This window comes from Lynx canadensis, chromosome A1 (genome assembly GCF_007474595.2).
Source record: "Lynx canadensis isolate LIC74 chromosome A1, mLynCan4.pri.v2, whole genome shotgun sequence".
Taxonomy (NCBI): Eukaryota; Metazoa; Chordata; class Mammalia; order Carnivora; family Felidae; genus Lynx; species Lynx canadensis.
The window spans coordinates 5,846,477-5,872,704 of NC_044303.2; the positions used below are offsets into that span (position 1 = coordinate 5,846,477).

Consider the following 26,228-nt stretch of genomic DNA (forward strand, 5'->3'; position numbering starts at 1 on the left):
ATGAATTACTGGGACCTTATGAAGATAAAAAGCTTCTGCACAGCAAAGGAAACAACCAACAAAACTAAAAGGCAACCAACGGAATGGGAAAAGATATTTGCAAATGACATATAGGACAAAGGGCTAGTATCCAAAATCTATAAAGAACTTACCACACTCAACACCAGAAAAAGAAGTAATCCAGTGAAGAAATGGGCAGAAGATACGAATAGACATTTTTCCAAAGAAGACATCCAAATGGCTAACAGACACATGGAAAGATGCTCAACATTGCTCATCATAAGGGAAATACAAATCAAAAGTACATTGAGAAACCACCTCACACAGGTCAGAATGGCTAAAATTAACAACTTAGGAAACAGTAGATGTTGGCGAGGATGTGGAGGAAAGGGAATCCTCTTGTATTGTTGGTGGAAATGCAAACTGGTGCAGCAGCTCTGGAAAACAGTGTGGAGGTTCCTCAAGAAATTAAAGATTGAATGACCCAACATTCCTAATAGGAATTTGTCCAAAGGATATAGGAGTGCTGATCCATAGGAGCACATGTACCCCAATGTTTACAGCAGTGCTATCAACAATTGCCAAATTATGGAAGGAGCCCAAATGTCCATCAACTGATAAATGGATAAAGAAGATGTGGTATATATATACAGTGGAATACTACTCAGCAATGAAAATGAAATCTTGCCATTTGCAACAACATGGATGGAACAGGGTATTATGCTAAGTGAAATAAGTCAGAGAAAGACATATCATATGTTTTCACTCATATGTGGAAGATGAGAAACTTAACCGAAAACCATGGGGGGAAGGGAAAGAAAAAAAGCCATATATATATATTTATGTAGTTATAAACAGAGAGGGAGGCAAACGATAAGAGACATTTAAATACAGAGAACAAACTGAGGGTGGAAGGGGGGTGGGGAAATGGGGGATGGGCATTGAGGAGGGCACTTGGTAGGACGAGCACTGGGTTTTTATGTAAATGATGAATCATGGGAATCTACTCCTGAAGCCAAGAGCACACGGTGTATACTGTATGTTAGCTAATTTGACAATAAATTATATATATATATATACACACACACACACACACACACACACACACACACACACACACAGCAAGAGAGAAACAACTAGTAACATACAAGGGAAACCCCATTATGCTATCAGCTTATTTTTCAACAGAAATGTCACAAGCCAGATGGGAGTACCATGATATAAATAGGCAAAGTTCTGAAAGGAAAAAACCCAAAACCAAGAATACTCCATCCAGCAAAGTTATCATTCAGAATTCAACAAGAAATAAAAAATTTCCCAAACAAAACTTAAAGCAGCTCATCACCACTAAACTGGCCTTACAAGAAATGTTAAAGAGACTTCTTTAATGGAAAACAAAAGGCCCTAATTAGGAAAAAACAAAAAAAAATGAAAGAAAAAAATGTTCTAAGTAAAAGCAAACATACAGTAAAGGTCATAGAGCAATCACTTGTAAATTAGTATGAAAGTTAAAAGACAAAATCGTAAAATCAATTCTAAAAAATTAAGGGGATTCACAATAGAAAAGGTATAAAATACGGTAGCATAAATAAATAGTGGAGGTAGGAGAAAAAGTGAGTTTTAAAATGAGTTCAGGGGCGCCTGGGTGGTTTACTTAAGCATCCAACTCTTGGTTTGGGCTCAGGTCATGATCTTACGGTTTCGTTAATTCAAGCCCCCACACTGGGCTCTGTGCTGACAATGTGGAGCCTGCTTTGGATTCTCTCTCTCCCTCTCCCCCACTCACACTGTCTCTGGTCTAAAAAATAAATGAGTTCAAACTTAAGAGACCATCAACTTAATATAGTCTGCTGTATATTTAGGATGTTATATAAAACTTCATGGAAACCATAAACCAAAAACTTACAATAGATACACAAAACATAGAAATAAAGACAAGCAAAAAGAGCAACACAAGATGAAAGAAATAGAGGAGAACTATAAGACCAACTAGAAAACAACAAAAAGCAATAAGTAAATGTCTATCAATAATTTTAGTATTTATTTTTGAGAGAGAGAGAGCGTGCATGTGAGCAGGGGAGGGGCAGAGAGAGAGGGAGACAGACAATCCAAAGCAGGCTTGGCACTATAGGCGCAGAGCCCAACGTGGGGCTCGAAACCACAAACCATGAGACGATGACCTGAGTTGACATCAGGTGCTCAACTGACTGAGCCACCCAGACATCCCTACCAATAATTACATTAAATGTAAACAGTCTAAACACTTGGAAAAAAACATAAGGTGACAAAATGGATAAAACAAATAAGACCTATCTATATGCCGCCTACAAGAGACTCACTTCAGACCTAAAGACACATACAGACTGAAAGTGAATAGATGGAAAAAAATATGCCATGCAAATGGAAGTCAAAAAAATAAAAAGTCTGGGGGAGGGGGGACAATACTTCTATCAGACAAAAATAGACTTGAAATCAAATACTGGAGCAAGAGACAGTGTGGGCACTATATAATAATAAAGGGATCAATACAACTAGAGGATATAATTGTTGTAATGATCTATGCACCCAACATAAGAGCACCTAAATAAAGCAAATATTAATAGACACAAAGGGAAACCTTGACAGCAATAAAATAATAGTAGGGGACTCTAATTCCCCACTCACATCAGTAAATAGATCACCCAGGCAGAAAATCAACACATTAGACCAGATGGACTTAACAAATATATACAGAAAATACCATCCAAAAACAACACAGTAACAATACACATTCATTTTTAAGTGCACATGGAACATTCTACAGGACACATCATGTGTTAGGTCACAAAACAAGTCTAAATAAATTTAAGAAGATTAAAATCATACTAAGCATTTTTCTGACTACAACTGATATGAAGAAGCTAGACATGAATTACAAGGGAAAAACAAAAAACAAAAAACTAGAAAAATCACAAACACATGGAGCCTAAACAACATGGTACCAAACAGCCAGTAGACCAATGAAGAAATCAAATAGGAAAATAAAAATACATGGAGAGGAATGAAAATGAAAACACAATGGCCTCAAGTCCTTGAAACTCAGTGAAAGCTGTTATAAGAAGGAAATGTGTAGCAATATAGGCCTACCTCAAGAAACAAAACCTAACCTTACAACTAAAAGGAAAAACGAACAAAATCCAAACATAGCAGAAGGAAATAATAAATATCAGAGCAGAAATAAATGAAAAACAAGAAAAAATAGAAAAGATCAATGAAATCATAACCTTGTTCTTTAAAACGATAAACAAACTGATCAACCTTTGGCCAGTCTTTTTTCCACCAAGGAAAAAAGAGAGGGCTCAAATGAACAGAATCAGAAATTAAAGAGGAGAAATAACATATCGCAGAAATAGAAAGGATTGTAAGAGACTATTATAAAAAAAATTACAAGCCAAGAAGTTGGACAACCTAGGAGAAATAAAGTCCTAAAAACATTCTTTCTTCTTTTGGAAGATTGTGTAACAAAATTGAATTGGCAATCAAAAACTCCTAACAAAAGTCCCAGAGCAGATGGCTTCAGAGGTGAACTCTACCCATTCTCTTCAAACTATTCCAAAACACTGAAAGAAGGAAAGCTTCCAAATACATTCTCTGAGGGCAGCACTACCCTGATACAAAAACCAGACAAAGACACTACAAAAAAAACCAAAAAAAACAAAAACAAAAAACAAAAAACTATAGGCCAGTATCTCTGATGAACAAAGATACAGAAATCCTCAACAAAATATGAGCAAACTGCATTCAACAATACATTAAATATAGTAGGATCATTCACCATAATCAAGTGGAATTTATTCCAAGGATGCAAAAATAGTTTAGTATTCACAAATCAACACACACCACATTAATTAAATGAAGGGAAAAAATCATATGATCATCTTAATAGATGAAGAGAAAGCATTAAATATAATACAGCATCCATTCATGATAAGAACACTCAACAAAGTAAGTTTAGAGCGAACACATGCCAACATAATTCAGGCCATGTATGACAAACCCACAACTATCATCATAGAGAATGCTGTAAAACTGAGAGTTTTTCCTTCTAAGGTCAGGAACAAGACAACAATGTCCACTGTCACCACTTTTCTTCAACATAGTACCGGGAGTCCTAGCCATAGCAGTCAGACAAGAAATAGAAATAAAAGGCATCCAAATTGATAAGGAAGAAGCAAAACTGATAGTATTTGCAGATGGCATGGTACTCTACATAGAAAATTCTAAAGACTCCACCAAAAAACTATTAGAACTTATAAATTAATTTAGCAAGTTGCAGGATACCAAATTAATATACAGAAATCTGTTGTGTTTCTATATACTATTAGCAAAGTGGCAGAAAGAGAAATTAAGAAAAATCGTTTGAGAATTAAATTTAAAAAGTATAAAATACACAGGAATAAACTTAACCAAAAAGGCAAAAGTCCTGTGCTCTGAAAACTACAGAACACTGATAAAGTAAACTAAAAAAGACACAAAGAAATGGAAAGCTATTTCATGCTAATATTCCATTAATTTAGAAAAATTAATATTGTTAAAATGTCCATAGTACCAAAAGTAATCTACAGATTCAATATAATCCCTGTCAAAATACTAAATATTTTTTACAGAAATAGAATAATCCTAAAGTTAGTATGGAACCACAGAAGATCCCAAGTAGCTGAAGCAGTCTTGAGAAAGGAGACCAATATATCTTTCAAGATATATTCCAAAGCTGTGATAATGAAAACAGTATGGTACTGGCACAAAAACAGACACAGGTCAGTGGAGCAGAAGAGAGAGCTGAGAAATACCCCCATGTTTACGTGGTGAATTAATCTACAGCAAAGGAGGCAAGAATATGCAGTGGGGAAAAAAAGTCTCTTCAAAAAAATGTGTTGGAAAAACTGGACAGCTACATGCAAAAGAATGAAACTGGACCACTTTCTCACATGATGTGGAAAAATAAACTCAAAATAAAATGCCCTAAATGTGAGGCCTGAAACTCAGGGCACTAGTGATGAGCACTGGGTGTTGTATTTGATGAATCACTAAATTCTACACCTTGACTAATATTACACTGTGTGTTGACTAACTGGAATTTAAATTTAAAAACTTGAAAAAAGGAAAAAAAGAAAAGAAAGGCAGTAATCTCCCGGACATTGACCTTAGCAACACTTTTCTAGACATATCTCCCCAGGCAAGGAAAACAAAAGCAAAAATAAACCATTGGGACTGTATCAAAACAAAAATCTTTTACACAGCAAAGGAAACCATCAACAAAATGAAAAGGCCTACTGAGTGGGAGAAGACATTTGAAAATGGTGTCTTTGAAAAGAAGTTAATATTCAAAATATATAATGAAGTTACTCAACCTAACACCAAAAAAGCTGCAAAACATCCAATTAAAAATGGGCAAAAGTGGGTGGGGGATGGGTCAAATAGGTGATGGGATTCAGGAGGGCACTTGTTATGATGTACACTGGGTACTGAATGGAAGTGTTGGATCACTATATTTACACCTGAAACTAATATTACACTGTATGTTAACTAACTGGAGTTTAAGTACTTTTTTTTATATTTTTTTTTATTTTTTTCAACGTTTATTTATCTTTGGGACAGAGAGAGACAGAGCATGAACGGGGGAGGGGCAGAGAGAGAGGGAGACACAGAATCGGAAACAGGCTCCAGGCTCCGAGCCATCAGCCCAGAGCCCGACGCGGGGCTCGAACTCACAGACCGCGAGATCCTGACCTGGCTGAAGTCAGACGCTTAACCGACTGCGCCACCCAGGCGCCCTAAGTACTTTTTTAAAAAATGAGAGGACAATAGCCACTTTTGCAAAGAAGATATATGATGGCAGGCAAACACATGAAAAGATTCTCAACATCACTAATCATCAGAGTAGTGGAAATCTGAACCGCAATGAGATATCACCTTACACCTGTCAGAATGGCTAGAATCAAAAAGACAAGAAATCCCGAGTGTTGGTGAGAATGTGGAGAATGGGGAACCCTCTAGCACCGCTGGTGGGAATGCAAACTGGTGCAGTCACTGTGGAAAACGGTATGGAGGCTCCTCAAAATATTAAAAATAGAAATACCATATAATCCAGTAATTTCACTACTGTGTATTTACCCAAAGAAAAGAAAACCACTAATTTGAAGATATATGCACCTCTGTGTTTACTGAAGCGTTACTGACAATAGCCAAGATAGGGAAGCAACCTCAGTGTCCATCAGTAGATGAATGGATAAGGAAGATGTGGGGTGTGTGTGTGTGTGTGTGTGTGTGTGTGTGTGTGTGTGTGTAATGGGAATATCAGACATAAGAAAGAATAAACTCTTGCCATTTGTGACAATATGAATGGACCTGGCGGGTGTTGTGTGAAGTGAAGTAATTCCAACAGGAAAAGATAAATACCATAAGATTTCACTTACAATGTGGAATCTAAAAAGAACAAGCCAAAAAAGGAGAAATATTTCCCTGGATCCCCAGGATACCTGATACTGGCCAGCCTGGTGTGTGCACAGTGTTTACCAGTTCAAGGCTTATGTCACATATAACTGCTGAGATCATCGGAAGCATGTATCCCGACGGCATTTAGAACAGTTTAGGACAGGATCAGGAGAGTCTGGTGTGGTCATTTCCCTGTTTACAGACACGGGTGCTTTGATCGTAGTTTACGGACACTTCTCGCAACCCAGATACTCTAGCACACAGGAGCCTTAGTTTTCCCTGTTGTAAAACTAGAACACTTAATCAGAATGGATCTGATTCAAACACTGGGGTAATACACTCCCCATCTATGCTGTAGAATCCTAGGAATCCGTTTTGTTACCACCCCAGTTTCAGGCACCTGCTTACCTGTGGACAGGGTACTAAATCATCTAGCCTCTCAAAGACAGCCACCACAAGAATAGCCCCAGCAGGGATGTTCTACTCAAAGTATGGGATTATTCCTAGGGAGCTGTTCAAGAATTACATGTGGCTCCCGAATTCACCAAGAGTGAATGAAAAGTCTTCTTGTTAGTTGCTCAACTGTGGTGAAAATATTGTATCCGTTAAAAGCTGATCTCACATTGATTAAAATATTCTTCAAAAGTCAAAATGTTAATATGTAGAAGCAGGAAGTGTTCTTATTAAACAGCTTGGATATTACAAATACGCAGGGGCTGTACATCACAGGCCACACACTCTTCTTGAATGCATTCCGGTAAATGGTACCGCTACTGTGGAAGGCAGTTTGGCAGTTTCTTACAAAACTAAACATACTTTTATACTTTTACTATATGATCTAGCAGTTGCACTCCTTGGTATAAATCCAAAGGAGTTGAAAATTTATGTCCACATGCAGAAACCTGCACATGGATATTTGTAGCAGCTTTATTAATAACTGCCCAAAGTTGGAAATAGCCAAGATGTTTTTCAGTAGGTGAATGGATAAACAAAGTATTGTACATCCAGAAAGTAGAATATTATTCATCGCTAAATAGAAATGAGCTATCAAGTCATAAAAGACATGAAGGGTACTTAAATGCATATTACTCAGTGAAAGAAGCCAGTTGGAGAAGGCTACATGCTGTATGAATAGGACATTGTGGAAAAGGCAAAACTATGGAGATAGTAAATAGATCAGTGGTTGCCAAAGTTAGTGTAGAGGGAACGATGAATAGGCAGAGTGCAGAGGACTCTTAAGGAAGTGAAATTACTCTGTATGGTACTGTGATGATAGGTACTTGTCATTATACATTTCTCCAGACCTACAGAATGCACGACACCAAGAGTGAACCCTAATGTAAACTGTGGACTTTGCACGATGATGTGTCAATGTAGGTTCATAAGTTATAACAAATGTACCATTCTGGCAGAGGACGTTGATGGCGGGGGGAAGGCTGGTGGGGGTAGGGGCAGGGGATATATGGGAACTCTATATCTTCTGCTCAATTTTGCTGTGAAGCTACACTAAAATATACAGTCTATTTTTTTCAGATCTGCCAAGGGGCGGTGCCTACTTTTAAAAAGCAGAAATTGGGAGATTATAAGTCTTCAAGAAATATTCATCAAGAGATGCCACAAAGTAAAGCACACATGACAGATTGAAGAGACTGGGGATTTAGAGATTATATTAGCAGAGCTACAGACCCTCAGTGGTATCAGTCGGACCAAACCCATAACTGCTCAAGAAAAACCTTTTTGCTGCAAACTGTATAAGGACAAAACTTAACCCCAAATGTTCTGGTAGTTGCATATGAAGAGCAGCTTAAAGAGTAGGGTAGACCTCATGCACTCGACGTGCCCACACCACTGACCTGTGCAATGGCAAAATCTGAGTTGTTGGTGGCCTGCATACCCTCGTTCCCACTGATTCCCACACCCACGTGGGCCATCTGGATCATCCCAACGTCATTGGCACCATCCCCGATGGCAAGAGTGATGGCCCCTACGTGCTTCTTAACCACGTCGACTATTTCTGCCTTCTGGAGGGGAGATAACCTGAAAAAGAAGACAGCAATCACCACTTTTCAGTGTTTTATGTTGGTTCGTTTTACTTCACCTTGTCGTAAAAGCCTTTAACATGGAGTCAACGGTAATCTACACTAACCACCTTTAAATGACAGCTACGGATAAATTTTCCAATACACTGATCAAGCTTTTAACAGATATAAAAACGTTCCACCCACCAATCTAAAATAAATGAATAGGGGCGCCTGGGTGGCGCAGTCGGTTGAGCGTCCGACTTCAGCCAGGTCACGATCTCGCGGTCTGTGGGTTCGAGCCCCGCGTCGGGCTCTGGGCTGACGGCTCGGAGCCTGGAGCCTGTTTCCGATTCTGTGTCTCCCTCTCTCTCTGCCCCTCCCCCGTTCATGCTCTGTCTCTCTCTGTCCCAAAAATAAATAAACATTGAAAAAAAAAATAAGGGGCGCCTGGGTGGCGCAGTCGGTTAAGCGTCCGACTTCAGCCAGGTCACGATCTCGCGGTCCGCGAGTTCGAGCCCCGCGTCGGGCTCTGGGCTGATGGCTCAGAGCCTGGAGCCTGTTTCCGATTCTGTGTCTCCCTCTCTCTCTGCCCCTCCCCCGTTCATGCTCTGTCTCTCTCTGTCCCAAAAATAAATAAACGTAAAAAAAAAAAAAATACTTAAAAAAAAAAATAAATAAATAAAAAAAAATAAAAAAAAATAAATGAATAAACAAACAAAAAGCAGAATCAGACCTATAAACACAGAACAACCTGATGGCTGGTAGAGGCTGTGGGGTGAAGGGATGGGCAATATGGGTGAAAGGGGGTGGAAGGTACACACTTTCGGATGGAACAGAAGTCACGAGAATAAAAGGCACAGCACAGGGAACAGAGCCAGTGATATTGTAGTAATGTTGTGTGATGACAGATGGTAGCTCGCTTGTGGTGAGCACAGCGTAACAGAGAGATTGCCAGTCGCGTTGTACACCTGAAACTAATGTATCATTGTGTATCAGCTATACTCAAAACTTTTTAAAGTTCCCTCCCCCGCCCACCCAAAATAAGAAGTAAAGCAAAGAAAGCACACAGTAACTTCTTTAACGTCCCCAAAGAAATACACAGTATCAGTTGTCTAGTTTACATGGAGACAAACTCTTCAATTTGCCATTCTCCCCACGGCTCCCTGTTTCTAACACTGGCCTGCTATCTTAATTTACATCATCTCGCTACATGAGAGCAAGAAGTGAAGATCCGTTTCTAAACCTGTATAAAGGCATTTCCCCCAAAGGATAAATATGTGGAGTAGCCTAGGAAAATCAAACTACCCTCAAGTGAACTTTACAAGGAGACATGAAGGAAGCATGAAGATCTCAGTCAGGAGTCTGTGGTGACAATAACAATCCAAAGGTAAGTGACTGAAAATAACAAATGTTTGCTTCTTTCCCGTGGATGTGTCCAGTGCAGATGAGGATACTGTTGATCCTTTCTTTTAACCCAGACAAGCTACAAAAGCAAATTTCGTATTCCTCAAATATTTCAGACTAGCAGACCCTGTCTACACAAGATACTTAACAGACATTCCAAGGAAAGAGAAGCAAATTTTTTTCTCTCTTATTTATCACTTATGTATTCATTCACTAAATAAATTGGCTACATACCTCTATCCAAAATGATCAGGGACACACAAAGGTTTTATTTTCTAGTGAGTGAGTGTTCATCCCCTTCCCACAAAACAGCTCCTAAAAACTAATTTAAATCTCAACCTTTCAAATTTCAGGTGAGATTATTAAAAACTGAGGAGATAAAGTTCCCTTGACTAGAACACACTCCAAATTTTAAGACAGAAGCACAGACGGAAAACCTTTGGTTTCATAATGAGGAAAATGTGAGTTAACATTAATACACTGTAGATACAATGTGAAAAGTTGCTGAAGTAGAGGATGTTCTGGAAACCATTTCTAAGTTTAGTCTCCATCTAGAGACACTGTTTTTGTTTTTTTTTTTTTACTGCAATAACTACAATGATAATAACTTCACCATTTTGTCTGGCAAGTACTTTTATATTTAAACTATGATATTTGTGAAGAAAAAAAAAGAAAACGTACCTCATATTAATACCAAATTTGACTCTTCATACTGTCAAATCTTAATTCTATCGTTTGAGCCAGTGAAGCTCTCCAAATATGAAAAGAGAACTACAGGGGCCCAACTAAGCCTTCTCCTCCCCTTGCTAAACATCCTTGAATCCTTCAGCCCTTTTGTGAGGTGGTTCAGGGCCTTTTGCCAAAGCTCCACATCAATTCTGATCAGTTGTTGGCAAGACGTAGAGAAAGGGGAACACTCATACACTGTTGGTGGGAACGCAAACTGGTACAGCTACTCTGTTCCTTAGAAAGTTACACATAGAACTACCCTACAACCTAGCAATTGCACTATTAGGTATTTACCGAAAGGATACAAAAATATGGAGTTGAAGGGGCACGTGCACCATGATTTATAGCAGCATTATCAACAACAGCCAAATTATGAAAAGAGCCCAAATGTCCATAGAGGTGGCACTACCCAAGACATGGCGGACGTGGTTTGGAGCAGATAATGAACACCCACATCTTAACCAATTGGGGTGGCTCTCTCAGTTCAGGGAGGGCAGGAAACCAGCTAGAAATGTAACAGGGAGATTGTGCAACAAAAGAATCACGGGAGGGCTGAGGTCATCAACTTGCCCGTATTCAGAACTGACCACTAAAGTAAGGATATGCAGGAAAGAGCCCAGAGAGGCTTTCATGTTGTGCCTCTGAAAGCCTTCCTGCAACCAGCATATGGCCCTAGCATCAAGGGTAGGAGCGTCAGACTATGACTTGTCTAGGCACAAACTTGGCCAAATAACTGCGTGATGACTAAACTCTGCACAGGAGAAACTCCTGGGAAGGCAGGCTTAAGGAAAAAAAAAAAAAGGCTGAGGAAAGATACCAGTAACTGCAAATGAACAGGGAAACATACTTGACAGTCTGAGTCCAGGCAAATTACTAAAACACTGGGCCAACAAAATGCAGAAGAGTAAATTAGAATCCAGATAGACTACACTGTATTTTTCCACAATAGCCACTTTTACTCTAAATAAAACAAAATCACTAGATGTGCCAAGAAACTTAAGGGTATTTGTTTTCATTCACAGTGAACAAAGCAGCCTGACTGAGAATAGACCTGATATAAGAGTTAGCAAAGACTTCAAAGCAGCATTATAAATACGCTCACAGAATTAAAATATGTTCAAAGAAAGAAAATTATGATAATTATGAGTCAACAAACAGGATATCCCAACAGAAGAATGGAAACTATTAAAAAAAAATTAGAAACTCTGGGATGAAGTGAACAATACACTTCATAACTTAAGATCAGATCTGAGTGGAAGAAATTAGTGAATCTGAAGTTACATCAATAGAAAATACGCAATCCAAAAAGAAAGGAGTTGAAATTGAAAATGCAGTGGCAGTGCCACGGGTCTGTCTGTAATCAACATCAAGCATTCAATCATACATGTGATTGGAGTCCCGAAGCAAAGGAAACAAAAGTAGCAAAAACAAAAACAAAAAACAAAAAAAAACCCTGAGAAAATAATGGTTGAAAACTTTCCAATCTGGTAATAACAAAACAAAACATTAATTTAGGGATCCATTGAATCCGAAGTAGAATAAATACAATAAGAACCACATTTAGAGCCAACATAGCTAAATGAATGAAACCCAGTAACAAAGAGAAAATCTAGAAAGTAGGAAAATGACACATCACATACAGGGTAACAACAGCGTGAATTTCTCACCAGAAACAAGGGAGCCAGAAGACAAGAGAGTGACAAAGTACCAAAGAAAAAAAATCAACCAAGTATTTTCTTTGATAATAGCTTTAAGTTAGAAATCAATAACAGGGAATATACCCAAATGTGTGAGAATTCGATACTTTTAAATAGCCCATGAGTCAAAAAGGAAATCAAGAGAAATTAGAAAATACCGTACTTGGAACTGAATAATGAAAACACAACATATCAGAATTTGTGAAATGTCATTACATCAGTGCTTAAAGACTTATATTTTGAAATGCTTATAGTAGAAAATAAAAAAATTTTAAATCAGTGATAAAAGTTTTTACCTTAAGGGAATGAGAAAAAATGAGTTCAATCCAAAGTAAGGTAAAAGTAGAAAATAATCCAGATGAGTATATATTATATTGTCTATCAGAATATGGTATCATTATATATTATAATACACATATATTACATCATATTAATGTTATATATACATAACATTACATATACATTATAAATATATATCAGAATATAAATAAAAAACTGGACAGACCATGGAGTTGGCCTTTTGAAAATATCAGCAAAACTGGTAAAGCCCTGACTGATCAAGGAAAAAAAGAGTAAATTATCCATATGAGGAAGGGAAGGAACACCACCACACGTCACACAAAAGTAACAAATAAATAAAGGAATATTGTGAAAAACTTCATGCCAACAAGTTTGACAGCTAGAACAAATGGACAAATCCCTTGAAAGACACAAATCACAAACTTGAAGAAGTAGTAGAAAATACTTGCTTCCTAAATTGAATTACTCATCAGAGCCTTCCTACAAAGTCCAGGTCCAGGTGGTATCATCGACAGTGAAGTCTGTCAAACATTTCAGGAAGAAATCATACCAAACACTACAGAAAGTATAGAAAACAGGACAAAGAAACACCTCCCAAATCAGTTTATCGGGTTAGAACGATGTGATAACAAAGCCACTTAAAAAGTTGAGATAAAACCACAGACAGATGTCTTTCATGAGTACAGACTAGAAATTCTTCATGAAATTTTAGTAGAATATACAGAAAAACTCAGTCATAAAAGTTGGAAGCCATGAAGAAAGTGAGAGACAGACTCTCCTCTCCTTCTCCACCACCACTCCCCTCTGCAAAGTACAGTTTCAGCCAGGTCCATACCAAATTGTTTCCATCATTCAGGACGTACCTCAGTCAACAGACTTCAGTTTTGTGTTCATTTATGTTTACTGTTCCTCCAATGGGGACCCTTAAAGGGATGACGGGACTAAGGGGAAAAACTAAACCTGGATAATTGAGAGTTGGTGTCGCGGTGGGCTGACAAGCGACCCCTGCAGGAGCTGGACAGGGAGGAGAGTGAGGTCAAGTTGGACATTCCCCTGCTCCTCCCTGCCACATCCGCTCCAGGTGGCTGTGTCTGTCTCCTGCCGCTCACTGCTCCTCTAGAGGCAACCGGCTCTGAAGGACTCTTTCCGTCCAGGCACAGTGACCCCTCCGCTCCTCCAATCCCTTTGGACCTAGGGGTAGAACAGCTCTTCCCACTGTTACCAGCACGTATATACGATCCCTTTGTTTTCGTCTCAGGCTGCCGGCAGCAAGCATCTTTCAGAGCCCAGCACGATGTCCCATTTGCTGAGATTTATGGGAGAAGCGGATGTGAAACTTCCCCTGGATGCAGTCCTATGAAGATGCGAGGTCTCTCAACCCCGAACTTGCTGCCAAAAGGGGATCTGGCCTGGGGATAAAGCCTGCACCAGACGGATCAAAAGGGGGACAACATTGGAACCCTGCAACAAACCACGAGTAAGGCCAGATTTAGGACCAACCACCACTAGGTCACTGCAGGCCAACTGCTGGAATGTCCATCCTTTGTGGCAAAATTAGCCCACGTTTTCTCTCCTCTTCGATGATGTCCTTTCATGGCTTCCTCCAGCATGAGTAGGAGGTTCAGGTGGAGAGACCGCAAACACTCCTTAAAATATTGTTAGAATGCAAAACGAAAATGGTTCCATAAAGTCTAAATAGTGAAAAGAAAAATAATTCTGGCGAACTGTTGATAAATTTGCTTGCTTCCCTTGAAGTTGGCTTTGCCAACAGAATTTTCAACTATGTGAGCTAATAAATTCCCTTCTGGCCCAAAGGCGAATTTGACTTCGCTTTCTGTCATTTCGGTTCTAACTAATGGAAGGCTATGTCACAAAGAATCCTGAAGGCTAAACTACAGTCGTGACAAGTGAGAGTGCAATAAAGAACAGAACCTGCCGAATTCTTGTAGCTGATGCTGAATGAATGTGAACAAAGAAGGACACCGGGGGGAGACATTTGAAGCATATAGGGAACCTGACGACTGAGAAAACCGTCTAAATCAATACTTAGAAGTCCAAGGCATCAAAATGTCTTCATAATTGGCCCAGTTAATATTTTTATTCAGGAGAAAGGAACAATTACTCTGTACTTAGTTTATTTTCTTAGCTCCATCCATCTTTGTTGTACATGATTTCCGTTTTTAAATTGATGTTTAGATTTCCAGTAACACCGATAACTTCATTTCTCTCTAGGTGTCAGAATTTTTTCAGATATGCCCCTCACTATAAATAGAGGACCTTTGGGGCACCTGGGAGGCTTAACAGGTCAAATGTTCGACACCAGCTCAGGTCATGATCTTAAGGTTGGTGAGTTCAAGCCCCATGTTGGGCTCTGTGCCGACAGCTGGGAGCCTGGAGCCTGCTTCGGATTCTGTGTCTCCCTCCCTCTCTGCCTCTCTCCCACTCATACTCTGTCTCTCTCTCAAAAATAAATAAATAAATAAACATAAAAAAAAAATAGGGGCGCCTGGGTGGCTCAGTCAATTAAGCATCTGCCTTTGTTTGGTTCGTGTCATGATCTCCCGGTTTGTGAGTTTGAGCCCCATGTCAGGCTCTGTGCTGACAGCTCAGAGCCTGGAGCCTGCTTCGGATTCTGTGTCTCCTTCTCTGTCCTTCCCCTGCTCATGCTGTCTCTCTCTCTCTGTCAAATAAGCATTAAATTTTTTTTTAATAGAAATAATTTTTTTATTAAATAGAGGACCTTTGTTCTTACTGAAGACACCTTTTATCTGGTCAATACATCAATAATTTATCATTGAAAAATTATAATCTGTTTTCTAGTACATCTTAAGTTTGACAATTAGAATTAAACTCAGATATCTCTCTCCAATTTGAACATATATTTTATCAATAAGGAACTTTTCCTCTACAAAAACTCCTATTTCCATGTCTACATTTTCTTTACATGTTTATGTTAAATATAGCAGGGAAGGGAAAAGAACAGTGGATATATCCTTACCTACAACATAATACTGCTCTACATGAGAGGGCCAAATTGACAAAGCTCCTCTTAACTTCAGGATGGAAGGCATACTTCAGTGTTTCACCGTCAATGATGAGGGCCAGGTCATTTTCTTCACCTAACAGGATTCCAAGATCTTGACAGTTCTGATTAACTGCTTGTTGTGTTGCCTAAAACAGAGTGGGGGGTGGGGGGGAACCACTTATTTTTCTCATTTTATATATAAATATATAAATATAAAGACTTTCTGAATCAATATGGTAGACGGAGGCATACTTTTTACCTCATTCTTCCCTTCAAATATCTCACTGAAATGAAAAAGTGAATAACATGAAAAGAAGAGTGACATCATAGATCACCAGTGAAATGCCAATAGAAACCACAGTGAGATACTACTTTATACCTATTAGCATAACTAGAATCAAAAAGCCAGACAGTAAATGTTGATCAGGATTTAGAGAAACCCAAAACTCTCAAACACTGCTGGCTGGAATGTAAAATGATGTAGCCACTTTGGAAAATAGTCTAACAGTACTACAGATGGGTAAGCATGAGTTCACCAGATGACCCAGCAACACCACTCGTAGGCTTCTACACCCAAGACAAGTGAAAACCTGCATCTACACAAAACTTGTACGTGAATGTTTATAGCAGCACCATTCACAATTGCCTACAAGTGAAAACAACCTGATGAATGGAGAAACAAAATATTGTATGAATATCCATACAATGGAATATTCTTTAGCCATCAAAAAGTCATGAGGTATTAATGCATTCTACAACATGGATGAACCTTAAAAATACAGTAACTGAAAGAAGCCAGTCACAAAAGACTATGTTATTATGACTCAATTCACATGAAAGTCAAGAATAAGCAAACCCATAGAGTTTGAAGCATATAGGGACCCTGATCTATCAAAGTAGATTAGTGGTTGTTTAGGGTGGGGGAAGGAAGATAAGAGAAATGGTAACTAAAGAGTATGGAGATTTTCAACGTTTTTTTGTTTTTGTTTTTTTTTATTTTTTTTTTTTTTGGGACAGAGAGAAACAGAGCATGAACGGGGGAGGGGCAGAGAGAGAGGGAGACACAGCATCGGAAACAGGCTCCAGGCTCCGAGCCATCAGCCCAGAGCCTGACGTGGGGCTCGAACTCACAGACCGCGAGATCGTGACCTGGCTGAAGTCAAACGCTTAACCGACTGCGCCACCCAGGCGCCCCTGGAGATTTTATTTAGAGGTGATCAAAGTGTTCTAAAAGTTGACTGTGGTGACGGTTGCATGTATGTGTAAAAATATTAAAACAGACTGAATTGTACACATTAAACAATTTTTGTGGATCATATCTCAATAAAGCTGCTTTTTAAACGGTATAGAAGAGTGAATTCATATTAGCTGGAAAATACAAATGGGTGCTAGCATACCAGAAAGTTCAGAGAATTTTTGAGAAAAATGTCAAAGGTGGGAACAAAATAATGGGAGTGAACTCTACAAAACTGAGTCTCCAGTTTCTAAGGAGGAAGTATAGAAGTTTTAGAGACTCGTTCAATTTAAGATATGTGGGAGTCACCTCCCTTAGCTTATTTTCCTCAGTTCATCCTTCCTTTCCTTCATAATTCACATAAACTGTTGAAAGCTCAAAATTTTAGAGAAATGACTCCCCATGCCAGTAGCAGAGTAGAAAATTCAGATAGTGGAGTATTTTAAGGAAAATACATAATAAAACTATAAGTCATGCAGATTAATGCTAAAGAAAATTCCTTCATCAAATACAAGTGAAATAAAAATAGTATCAGTTACCACTTTCTGTTGCAAGATTAGTGAACTAATAAGTGTGCCAAAAGGCTTCTTGACTGTTGCCAACTCTTTTATTTCTTTGACTGTGTGAAATGAGTGCCATAAAATACTAAATCATATTTAAAAGATTATTTTTTAACTATTTTGCTTAACTACACTTTTCAGTTCTATTCAGTCATCTGTAGAAATGAGAGGTTTTTTTTAATGATCTGTACTTTTCTTAAACATGTTAATGAATGAAATTTTAACAAGATGTGGCACCTGGGGAAAAATTTTAAAACATAACAGGTATGAAGCTCCAAAAGCTTTAATGAAACAATCCTCCTTCCTATTTTCCTCAGAAGGCCTTCATTACTCATTACTCAAATGAAATTACTGTGTTTCCTGAAATAAAAGGTAATTTAATAATCCTTGAATTACCAAGGCCTTTATAGAAACCTGCAGGTCTAAAAACAGATGAAATTCAGACACTTAAAATTTGATTTCATACTGTGTCAGAGCTATAATATGTACTATACGTGTATCATAGTCAACATTTCCACTTCTGCTTTCTCCACATAGCGGACTACATACCCCATCAGTGATCTCAAATGACTGCAGTTATTTTGTTGACCCCAAACTAATCTGGCAAAATTGAAGTTTTCCTCTACGTTAATAACTCTTCTCATACTTCATTTCATCACTGAACACAAAACTTGGTGCTTTTCTGATTACTATATTGCTTTCAATTTTACAGTTACTTGGAACATGTAAATGCTTGGAGCTAAAGCTTAACAGTCTTAACATCTTATTTTTTTTCTTCCACTCCTAAATTATTTTTCTTTACCAGTCCTCCTGCTGCCAATGTTAACAGGAGTGAAGATAATTCCTCCAACATGGTTCACTCTAGAACATGACTACCTGAGCAATTTGCCAACGTTAATGATGTAAAATTCTGCACAGCACAACCTGCAGCACATTATACGGGAAAATTGCATTATCTGCTTCATTATGTAAAGCAAGTGTATCAGTAATTATTTAGGAATAATGAGTTTTGTTTTTTTATAATATTAAATATTTTCTTTTTTGATGTCTTGAAATGAATGGTGAGCTGGCTTGCTAAATGGAAAATGACACTCCTTCCCAATTTTTGTTATAATCGGAGGCTCCATTTTTCTTTTGCAACATTATTTTCAATAAATGTGTGAATATGAAGCATTGAGATTGCTTTAAAATCTCTACTAACGTGGTAAATTTTTTTTTGTAATGTAATTTATTACAAATTGGTTTCCATACAACACCCAGTGCTCATCCCAACAGGTGCCCTCCTCAATGCCCATCACCCACTTTCCCCTCTCCCCCATCCCCGCATCCACCCTCAGTTTGTTCTCTGTATTCAAGAGTCTCTTGTGGTTGGCCTCCCTCCCTCTCTGTTTGTAACTTTTTTTCCCCTTCCCCTCCCCCATGGTCTTCTGTTAAGTTTCTCAAGATCCACATATGAGTGAGAACATATGGTATCTGTCTTTCTTTGACTGACTTATTTCACTTGGCATAATACCCTCCAGTTCCATCCACGTTGCTGCAAATGGCCAGATTTCATTCTTTCTTTCTTATGGCCAAGTAGTATTCCATTGTATGTGTAAACCACATCTTCTTTATCCATTCAGGAATAATGAGTTTTGAAAATGACATAACTCTAAAGTTTACAAGAACTTAAAACAGAAAATCTTAAAGAAACAAAGTACCAAGATCACCATGGAAATCACAATATGGAAGTGAAATACAGCTTTCACTCACAAGACTAGCTTCTGGAAAATTCTAATTATGCAACCAAGACCCACAAAGTCACAAACTTTGTAAACACAAATTTGAACACATGTCTCAGCTGCCTTTGCTGTATATAATTTGGAGAAATAAAAAGTATAACTCAGCCTTCATCTAATATTTAACAGTAGAAGAGTTAACAAAACATAACATTTTATTCTATCTTTATTATATTCTTAAGAGACTTATTAAAGACTAGGGGTGCCTGGGTGGCTCAGTCAGTTGAGCATCTGACTTCGGCTCAGGTCATCATCTCGCGGTCCGTGAGTTCGAGCCCCGCATCAGGGTCTGTGCTAACTGATCTGAGCCTGGAGCCTGCTTCAGATTCTGTGTCTCCCTCTCTCTCTGCCCCTCCCCTGCTCACGCTCTATCTCTCAAAAATAAATAAAACATTAAAAAAATTTTTTTAATTTAATAAAATAATACAAAGGCTATATACAACCCTCAAAGTATATGCAAACTAAATTGAGAAATAAAGGAAAATATTAGAAAAGATAACACCATTATTATGTGCCATGAAGAGTTAACCATAATGAGAAAGCTGAAGTGATATATCAGATAACATAGCCTTAAAGAGAAAATATTACCAAAAACAGAGACATTTCATAATGATTAAAAAGTTAATTTTTCAGAAAGAAATAGCAATTATATTTCCTAACAATAGAGCCTCAAAATATATGAAGCAAAAATGGGTAGAATAAAAGGGAGAAATATAAAATTCAAAATTACAGTATAATTTTAATTCTTTCAGAAATTGATAGAATGGCTAAAAATACAATGAGGACAGTTTATTACAACAGTGACTCAGTCACCGTGACTCAACTGATATTTGCACATAGCATTTTACTGAAACCATATACTAGAACGTAAAACGAGTCTTAATGGATTCAAAATGATTAAGACCAATTAAAACATGTCCTTTGTCCAGAATTAAATTGAATTAAAAACAAGTAACAATAAGACATCTAGAAACATGCCAAATATATGTAAATTTAACACACTTCTAAATAAGCCATGGGTCAAAGAAGAAATTAGTGAAAATTGGATATTTTGAAATAACCTTATTGAAAATATAACACTAATATTTATGGAATACAGCTAAAGCAATGCATAGAAGAAAAATTATGGTTTTAGTGCTTAAGTTAGAAAATACGTTGAAAAATAATCACCTGAATTTTCGCCTCGTGGTAGGCAGGATTTTAAGATTCCCACCCACCAATGTGCATGCTCCATACAATCCCTTCCCATTGACCTCATCTGGTAGACTCTTTCAAAAGAGGTATTAAAGGTCAGAGACAAAAGGACAGAGATATTCCAAGCTGCAGCACATGTTCTTTTGTTGGCCCGGAAGTAAACTGCCATGTTGCAGAGAGAGCCACAAGGCAGGGACCTACGAGTGACCTCTAGTTCCCGAGAGCAGTCCCTGGCTGACAGCTAGCAAGAAGACAGGACCTCATGCAGACACAAGGAAGTAGATTCTGCCAACCAACTAAGGGAGCTTCAAAGTGGCTTTTTCCCCAGTTGAGACTCCAGACGGGGACACAGCCAGCTGACATCCTGATTTCAGCCCAGTAAGACACTGAGCTGAACCAAAACATGTCAAATTCCTAACCCGTGAAATCCGTAAGACGAAAAAAATTTATGTTGCTTTAAGCTGCTAAGTTGGTGGTCATTTGCTATGCAGCGATTGGAAAGTAACACACTGTTCTAAAATACAGTGTATTAATAGAAAATTTGAGATACAGTTAAGGCCAAAAGATCGGGAGACAATTGCCGTTGAAAAGACAATTTGTGATACTCACAGATCCCAAGATACGGAAGCAAATAACACAGTGGAGATGGGGGGGGGGGGGACACATGGGACAGCACTGAGTTCAGTCAGAAGGCAAAGGGAACAGAAGGAAAGTGTGGGCAAGAACCTTTATTGTGCTTTCCCCAAAAAGGGACAGGTGAGACAGGGTAAGCAGATGTAGGATTTTGCGAGTTTGAATAATTTCAGTTGGCTCTGGGGCTTAGGGCAAGTGGATAGTGGCCCAGAAGGTGAGAACCTGATAAAGTAGGTGGCAGGGGCACGGGCTCTGGATTGGTCGGTTTGCATAAGAAACGCACATTCACTGGGCAAGTTGTTTACTAGCTCTGGGAGTTGCTTAACCCTGGAGGGGAGGGACCCCAGTACCTCCCCAGCAAAGCCCCCAGTAATAGCAAAACATCAGAACAAAGATCATGAAAGACAGGGTTAATATACATACACCTCAAAAAGACTGAAGAACAAATTAAACACAAAGCAGTAGATGGAAATAAGTAATAAAGACAGGAGTAACAATCGATGACATTGAAAACAGACAAAATATGGAGCAAATAACAAAGTCAAAAATCTGGTTCTTTGAAAAGATCAACAAAATGGGTAAACCCATTACTATACTGATCCAGAAAAAGAGAGAATATAAATTATCACTATCAAGAATTCAGAATTGGAGCGCCTGGGTGGCTCAGTTAAGCACCTGACTCTTGATTTTGGTTATGATCTCACAGTTCAAAAGATCGAGCCCCGCATCAGGCTTTACACTGACAGTGCAGAGCTTGCTTGGGATTCTTTCTCTCCCCCTTTTTCTTTCTCTCTCTCTCTCTCTTTCTCTCTCTGCCCCTCACCTGCTCACGCTCTCTCTTCCTCTCTCTCCCTTTCTCTCTCTCTCAAATTAAACTTTAAAAAATTAAACTTTTGGTATTTTAGGAGCAAATAATTGGAAAATTAAGCTGTACATACAGTTCCAGTTCCAATATAGCCACATACATAAAGTACCTAGTGACAAATTTAACAAAATATAGTCAAGATTTTTAGTTTAGTGGTACTTGTCTATTTTTGCTTTTATTGCCTGTGCTTTTGTTATCGTATCCAAGAAATCAGTGCCAAGTTCAATGTCAAGCAGGTTCCCCCCTATGATTTCTTCTAGGATTTTACAGTTTGGGGTCTCTGTTTAAGTATTTAATCCATTTTGACTTGACTTTTGTGTATGCTGTAATGTAAGAGTCTGCTATGGTCTGAATGTTTGTGTCCCCCAAAATTCATATGTTCAAATCCTGATGCCCAGTGATATTAGGAGGTGGAGCCTTTGAGAAGTAATTATGTCATGAAGATTAATGCTCTTATGGAAGAGACTCCGGAAATCCCTAGCCCCTTTCACCACCTGTGGACACAGCTTAGAAGGCACCAGCTATGAACCAGGAAGACAACCAGCACCAGAACATGACCGTGATGGTGCCTTGGTTGTGGATTTCCCAGTCTCCAAAACTGTGAGAAATAAATTTCTGTTGTTTATAGGCTAGCCAGTCTGTGGTATTTTGTTATAGCAGCCAGAATGGACTAAGACAGGATCTGATTTTTTTCTTTTGAATGTGGATATCCAGCTTTTCCAACACCATTTTTTGAAGGGACTGTCCTCTCCCCAGTGTGCATTCTTGGCATCCCTGTAATCCATATACATGGGTTATTTCTGTACCCTATTCTTTCCCATTGGTCTCTGTCTTTATGTCAGTACCATACTGTTTTCATAATTGTAACTTTGTAATATATTTTGAAATCAGGAAGTATGAGGCTTCTGGCTTTGTTCTTCATTCTTAGGATTGCTTTGGCTATTTGGGGTGTTTTGTGATCCTTATGAATTACAGGCTGTTTTTGCTATGTCTATGGAAAAAAAAAATTGGAACTTCTTGTGTGTGCAGCTGCAACAAACATTAAGTATGGCCAGATTAGCATAAAACTTTACATTAAAGGCCTTTAGCTCAATTTCTATTACCAGATTCATCATGTCCAGCTTTCAACAAAAAATTACAAGACATGCTAAAGGCAAGAAAAAGCACCATATCTGAAGAGCTAAAGCAAGCATCAGAACCGGATTCAAAGATAACACAGATTTTGGAAGTATCAGTGAATTTAAAAAAACTATGATTGAGGCTCCTGGGTGGTTCAATCAGTTAAGTATCTGACTCTTGATTTTGGCTCAGGTCATGATCTCACCGTTCGTGATAGCACAGGGCCTGCTTGGGATCCTCTCTCTCATGATCTCTTTGCCCCACCCTCACTCACAGTCTTTCTAATTAAATAAATGAACATCTTTTAAAAATAAAATAAACTATGATTAACATGTTAGGGACTGTAATGGAAAAATAGACAATATATGGGGAAGATAAGCAGAGTGATGGAAACACTTAAAGAATAAAAATGAAATGCTAGAAATAAAAAACACTGTAACAGAAGATTGCCCTTATTGAGCCCAACAATAGACTGGACACAGTCTAAAAATTAATGAGCTTGAATTATGTCAACAGAAATTTCCCAAACTGAAATACAAACAGTAAAAAGAATTAGAAAAAAAATCCCAAATGGAATATTCAAGAACTGTGGGACAATTTAAAAGATCTAACAACATACAGTCAACTGGAATTCCAGAAGGAGAAGAGTAAGAGAACAAAACAAAGAGAATTTTAAGTACTAATGACTAAAAATGTTCCCAAACTAACGGCAAACACATAACCATAGACCCAGGAAGCTTAGAAAACACCAAGCATGATAAAAAAAAAAAAAAATCTATACCTAGGCATATCACACTCAAACCACAAAATCAAAGGCAAAGAAGAAATGTTGAAAGAAGCCAGAAGGGAAGAATAAAGTAAGAAATAGCAGGCTTCTCATCAGAAACTACACAGTTGAGAAGGAAGTACTGAAAGAACAAGAAATACCAACCTAGAATTCTATATCCAGTGTAATTGTCCTTCAAATGTGAAAGAGAAATACTTTCTCACAAAAAACCAGGAAATTCATCACCAGCTGATCTGCCCAGTAGAAATATTTTTAAAGTTTTTTCATGGAGAATAATAATGATATGTGTCAGAAACTCAGAACTACATTTAAAAAAAAGAATGAAATGTAATAGATGAAATCTATTTAAAATTCTTTAAAGTGAGTATGAAAATTATACAGTAAAAAAAATTAACAGAAAATAAATGGCTGTAGCCATTTAATTTTTTTTTTTTTTTTAAATTTTTTTTTTTTTTCAACGTTTATTTATTTTTGGGACAGAGAGAGACAGAGCATGAACGGGGGAGGGGCAGAGAGAGAGGGAGACACAGAATCGGAAACAGGCTCCAGGCTCTGAGCCATCAGCCCAGAGCCCGACGCGGGGCTCGAACTCACGGACCGCGAGATCGTGACCTGGCTGAAGTCGGACGCTTAACCGACTGCGCCACCCAGGCGCCCCGTAGCCATTTAATTTTTAAGGGCAAGGATGTTCAGTATTGGATTCCAAAATCCTTTCATTCTTGCAATGTAAATGCCAGGTATCTACTCAAAATTCTGGTAAAGACTGCTATATGCACATATTTTTCTTTTTTTTTTTTTTTTTCATTTTTAAAATCAAGTATCTGAGTGCTGGGTTTGGTATGATGCTGGGAACAGGGTGATGAAGGACTAGCCTAAGAATGAGGCAAGAAGTGGGAACCAGAGGGGCGCCTGTGTGGCTCAGTCGGTTGAGCGTCCGACTTCGGCTCAGGTCATGGTCTCATGGTTTGTGAGTTTGAGCCCCGCATTGGGCTCTGTGCTGACAGCTTGGAGCTTGGAGCCTCCTTCAGATTCTGTGTCTCTCTGCCCCTCCCTTTGTGCTCTGTCTCTCCCCGTCTCTCAAAAATAAAAAAATGTAAAGAAAAATCTTTAAAAAAAAAAAAAAGAAAGAAAGAAGTCAGAACCAGAGGTAATGTTCCAGTGGACTTGAGTAGGAGTTCAAGACAACTTACGCAGATTTTAAGGTGTTGGGGAACACTCAAGTAACAAATTGGGTATACTCGTATTAAATAGAATTTTTTTTTATTTTTATTTTATTTTTTAAAATTTTTTTTTTTTTTCAACGTTTATTTATTTTTGGGACAGAGAGAGACAGAGCATGAACGGGGGAGGGGCAGAGAGAGAGGGAGACACAGAATTGGAAACAGGCTCCAGGCTCCGAGCCATCAGCCCAGAGCCTGATGCGGGGCTCGAACTCCCGGACCGCGAGATCGTGACCTGGCTGAAGTCGGACGCTTAACCGACTGCGCCACCCAGGCGCCCCTAAATAGAATTTTTAAAGTCACTTACCTCGAGTGAGTTTGAATTCAATCGAATACAAGGCATTTTAGTTGATAACAGTTTACAGGAATATGCTACAAAGTGACAAAGAAAGAGGTCACATATTGCCTTCCATGAGTTCATGTTTTTAATGAAAAATCTACTTATATTCTCTATTCACCATACTGTCTTACGACTAGTTCAAAGTCTAGAGGCTTATCACAAACACTGAGCAAGGGATTGTGGAGGGAAAAAATTGAAACATCGCTTCATTTTTATCTTAATCAGCAATTTAAGTAGAAATGGTTGGGAAACGGCATGTAACTAATGGCTAAATCTGTACCTTTAAATGCCTGTGGATTTTTATTATCTCTCTGTGACATGAGATTCAGTTCATACTGTGTATCAATTCCACGTCCTGAGGAATCCAAGTTCTGTTGTATCAAGCCACTATGTCAACATATTGTTCCCACTGTACTAATAAAATCCTAGGTGTGGTTAAAAGAAATAAACCCACCCAATGCTCAAAGCATTCAACGTGATGATCAAAGTATACACCTCAGGGGGCACCTGGGTGTCTCAGTTGGTTAAACATCCGAATTCCGCTCAGGTCATGATCTCACAGTTCTCGTGGTTCGAGCCCTGCATCGGGCTGTGTGCTGGCAGCTTAAAGCCTGGAGTCGACTTTGGACTCTGTGTCTCCCTTCTCTCTGCCCCTCCACTGCTCCATGTTTTCTCTCTCTCTCTGTCTCTGTCTCAAAAATAAACGTTGAAAACGTTTAAAGATAAATTTATACAATACCACTTTTAAAAATTTTTTGAAGTTTATTTTTGAGAGAAAGAGAGCATGAGTGGGGGAGGGGCAGAGAGAGAGAGAGAGAGAATCCCAAGCAGCTTCCATGCTGCCAGTG

The 26,228-nt window shown here is 38.5% G+C and overlaps 1 protein-coding gene across 1 annotated transcript in view; it reads right to left on the bottom strand.

Annotated features, from left to right (window-relative positions):
* LOC115514197 (phospholipid-transporting ATPase IB-like) overlaps positions 1-26,228 on the bottom strand; it is a 74,706-nt gene that overhangs the window by 12,613 nt on the left and 35,865 nt on the right. The window contains exons 14-16 of the mRNA XM_032592725.1: positions 25,348-25,412; positions 15,624-15,796; positions 8,328-8,511 (exon numbers count right to left, since the gene is read on the bottom strand). Coding sequence (XP_032448616.1) covers positions 8,328-8,511; positions 15,624-15,796; positions 25,348-25,412 — 422 coding nt within the window. The remainder of the gene's footprint in view (positions 1-8,327; positions 8,512-15,623; positions 15,797-25,347; positions 25,413-26,228) is intronic.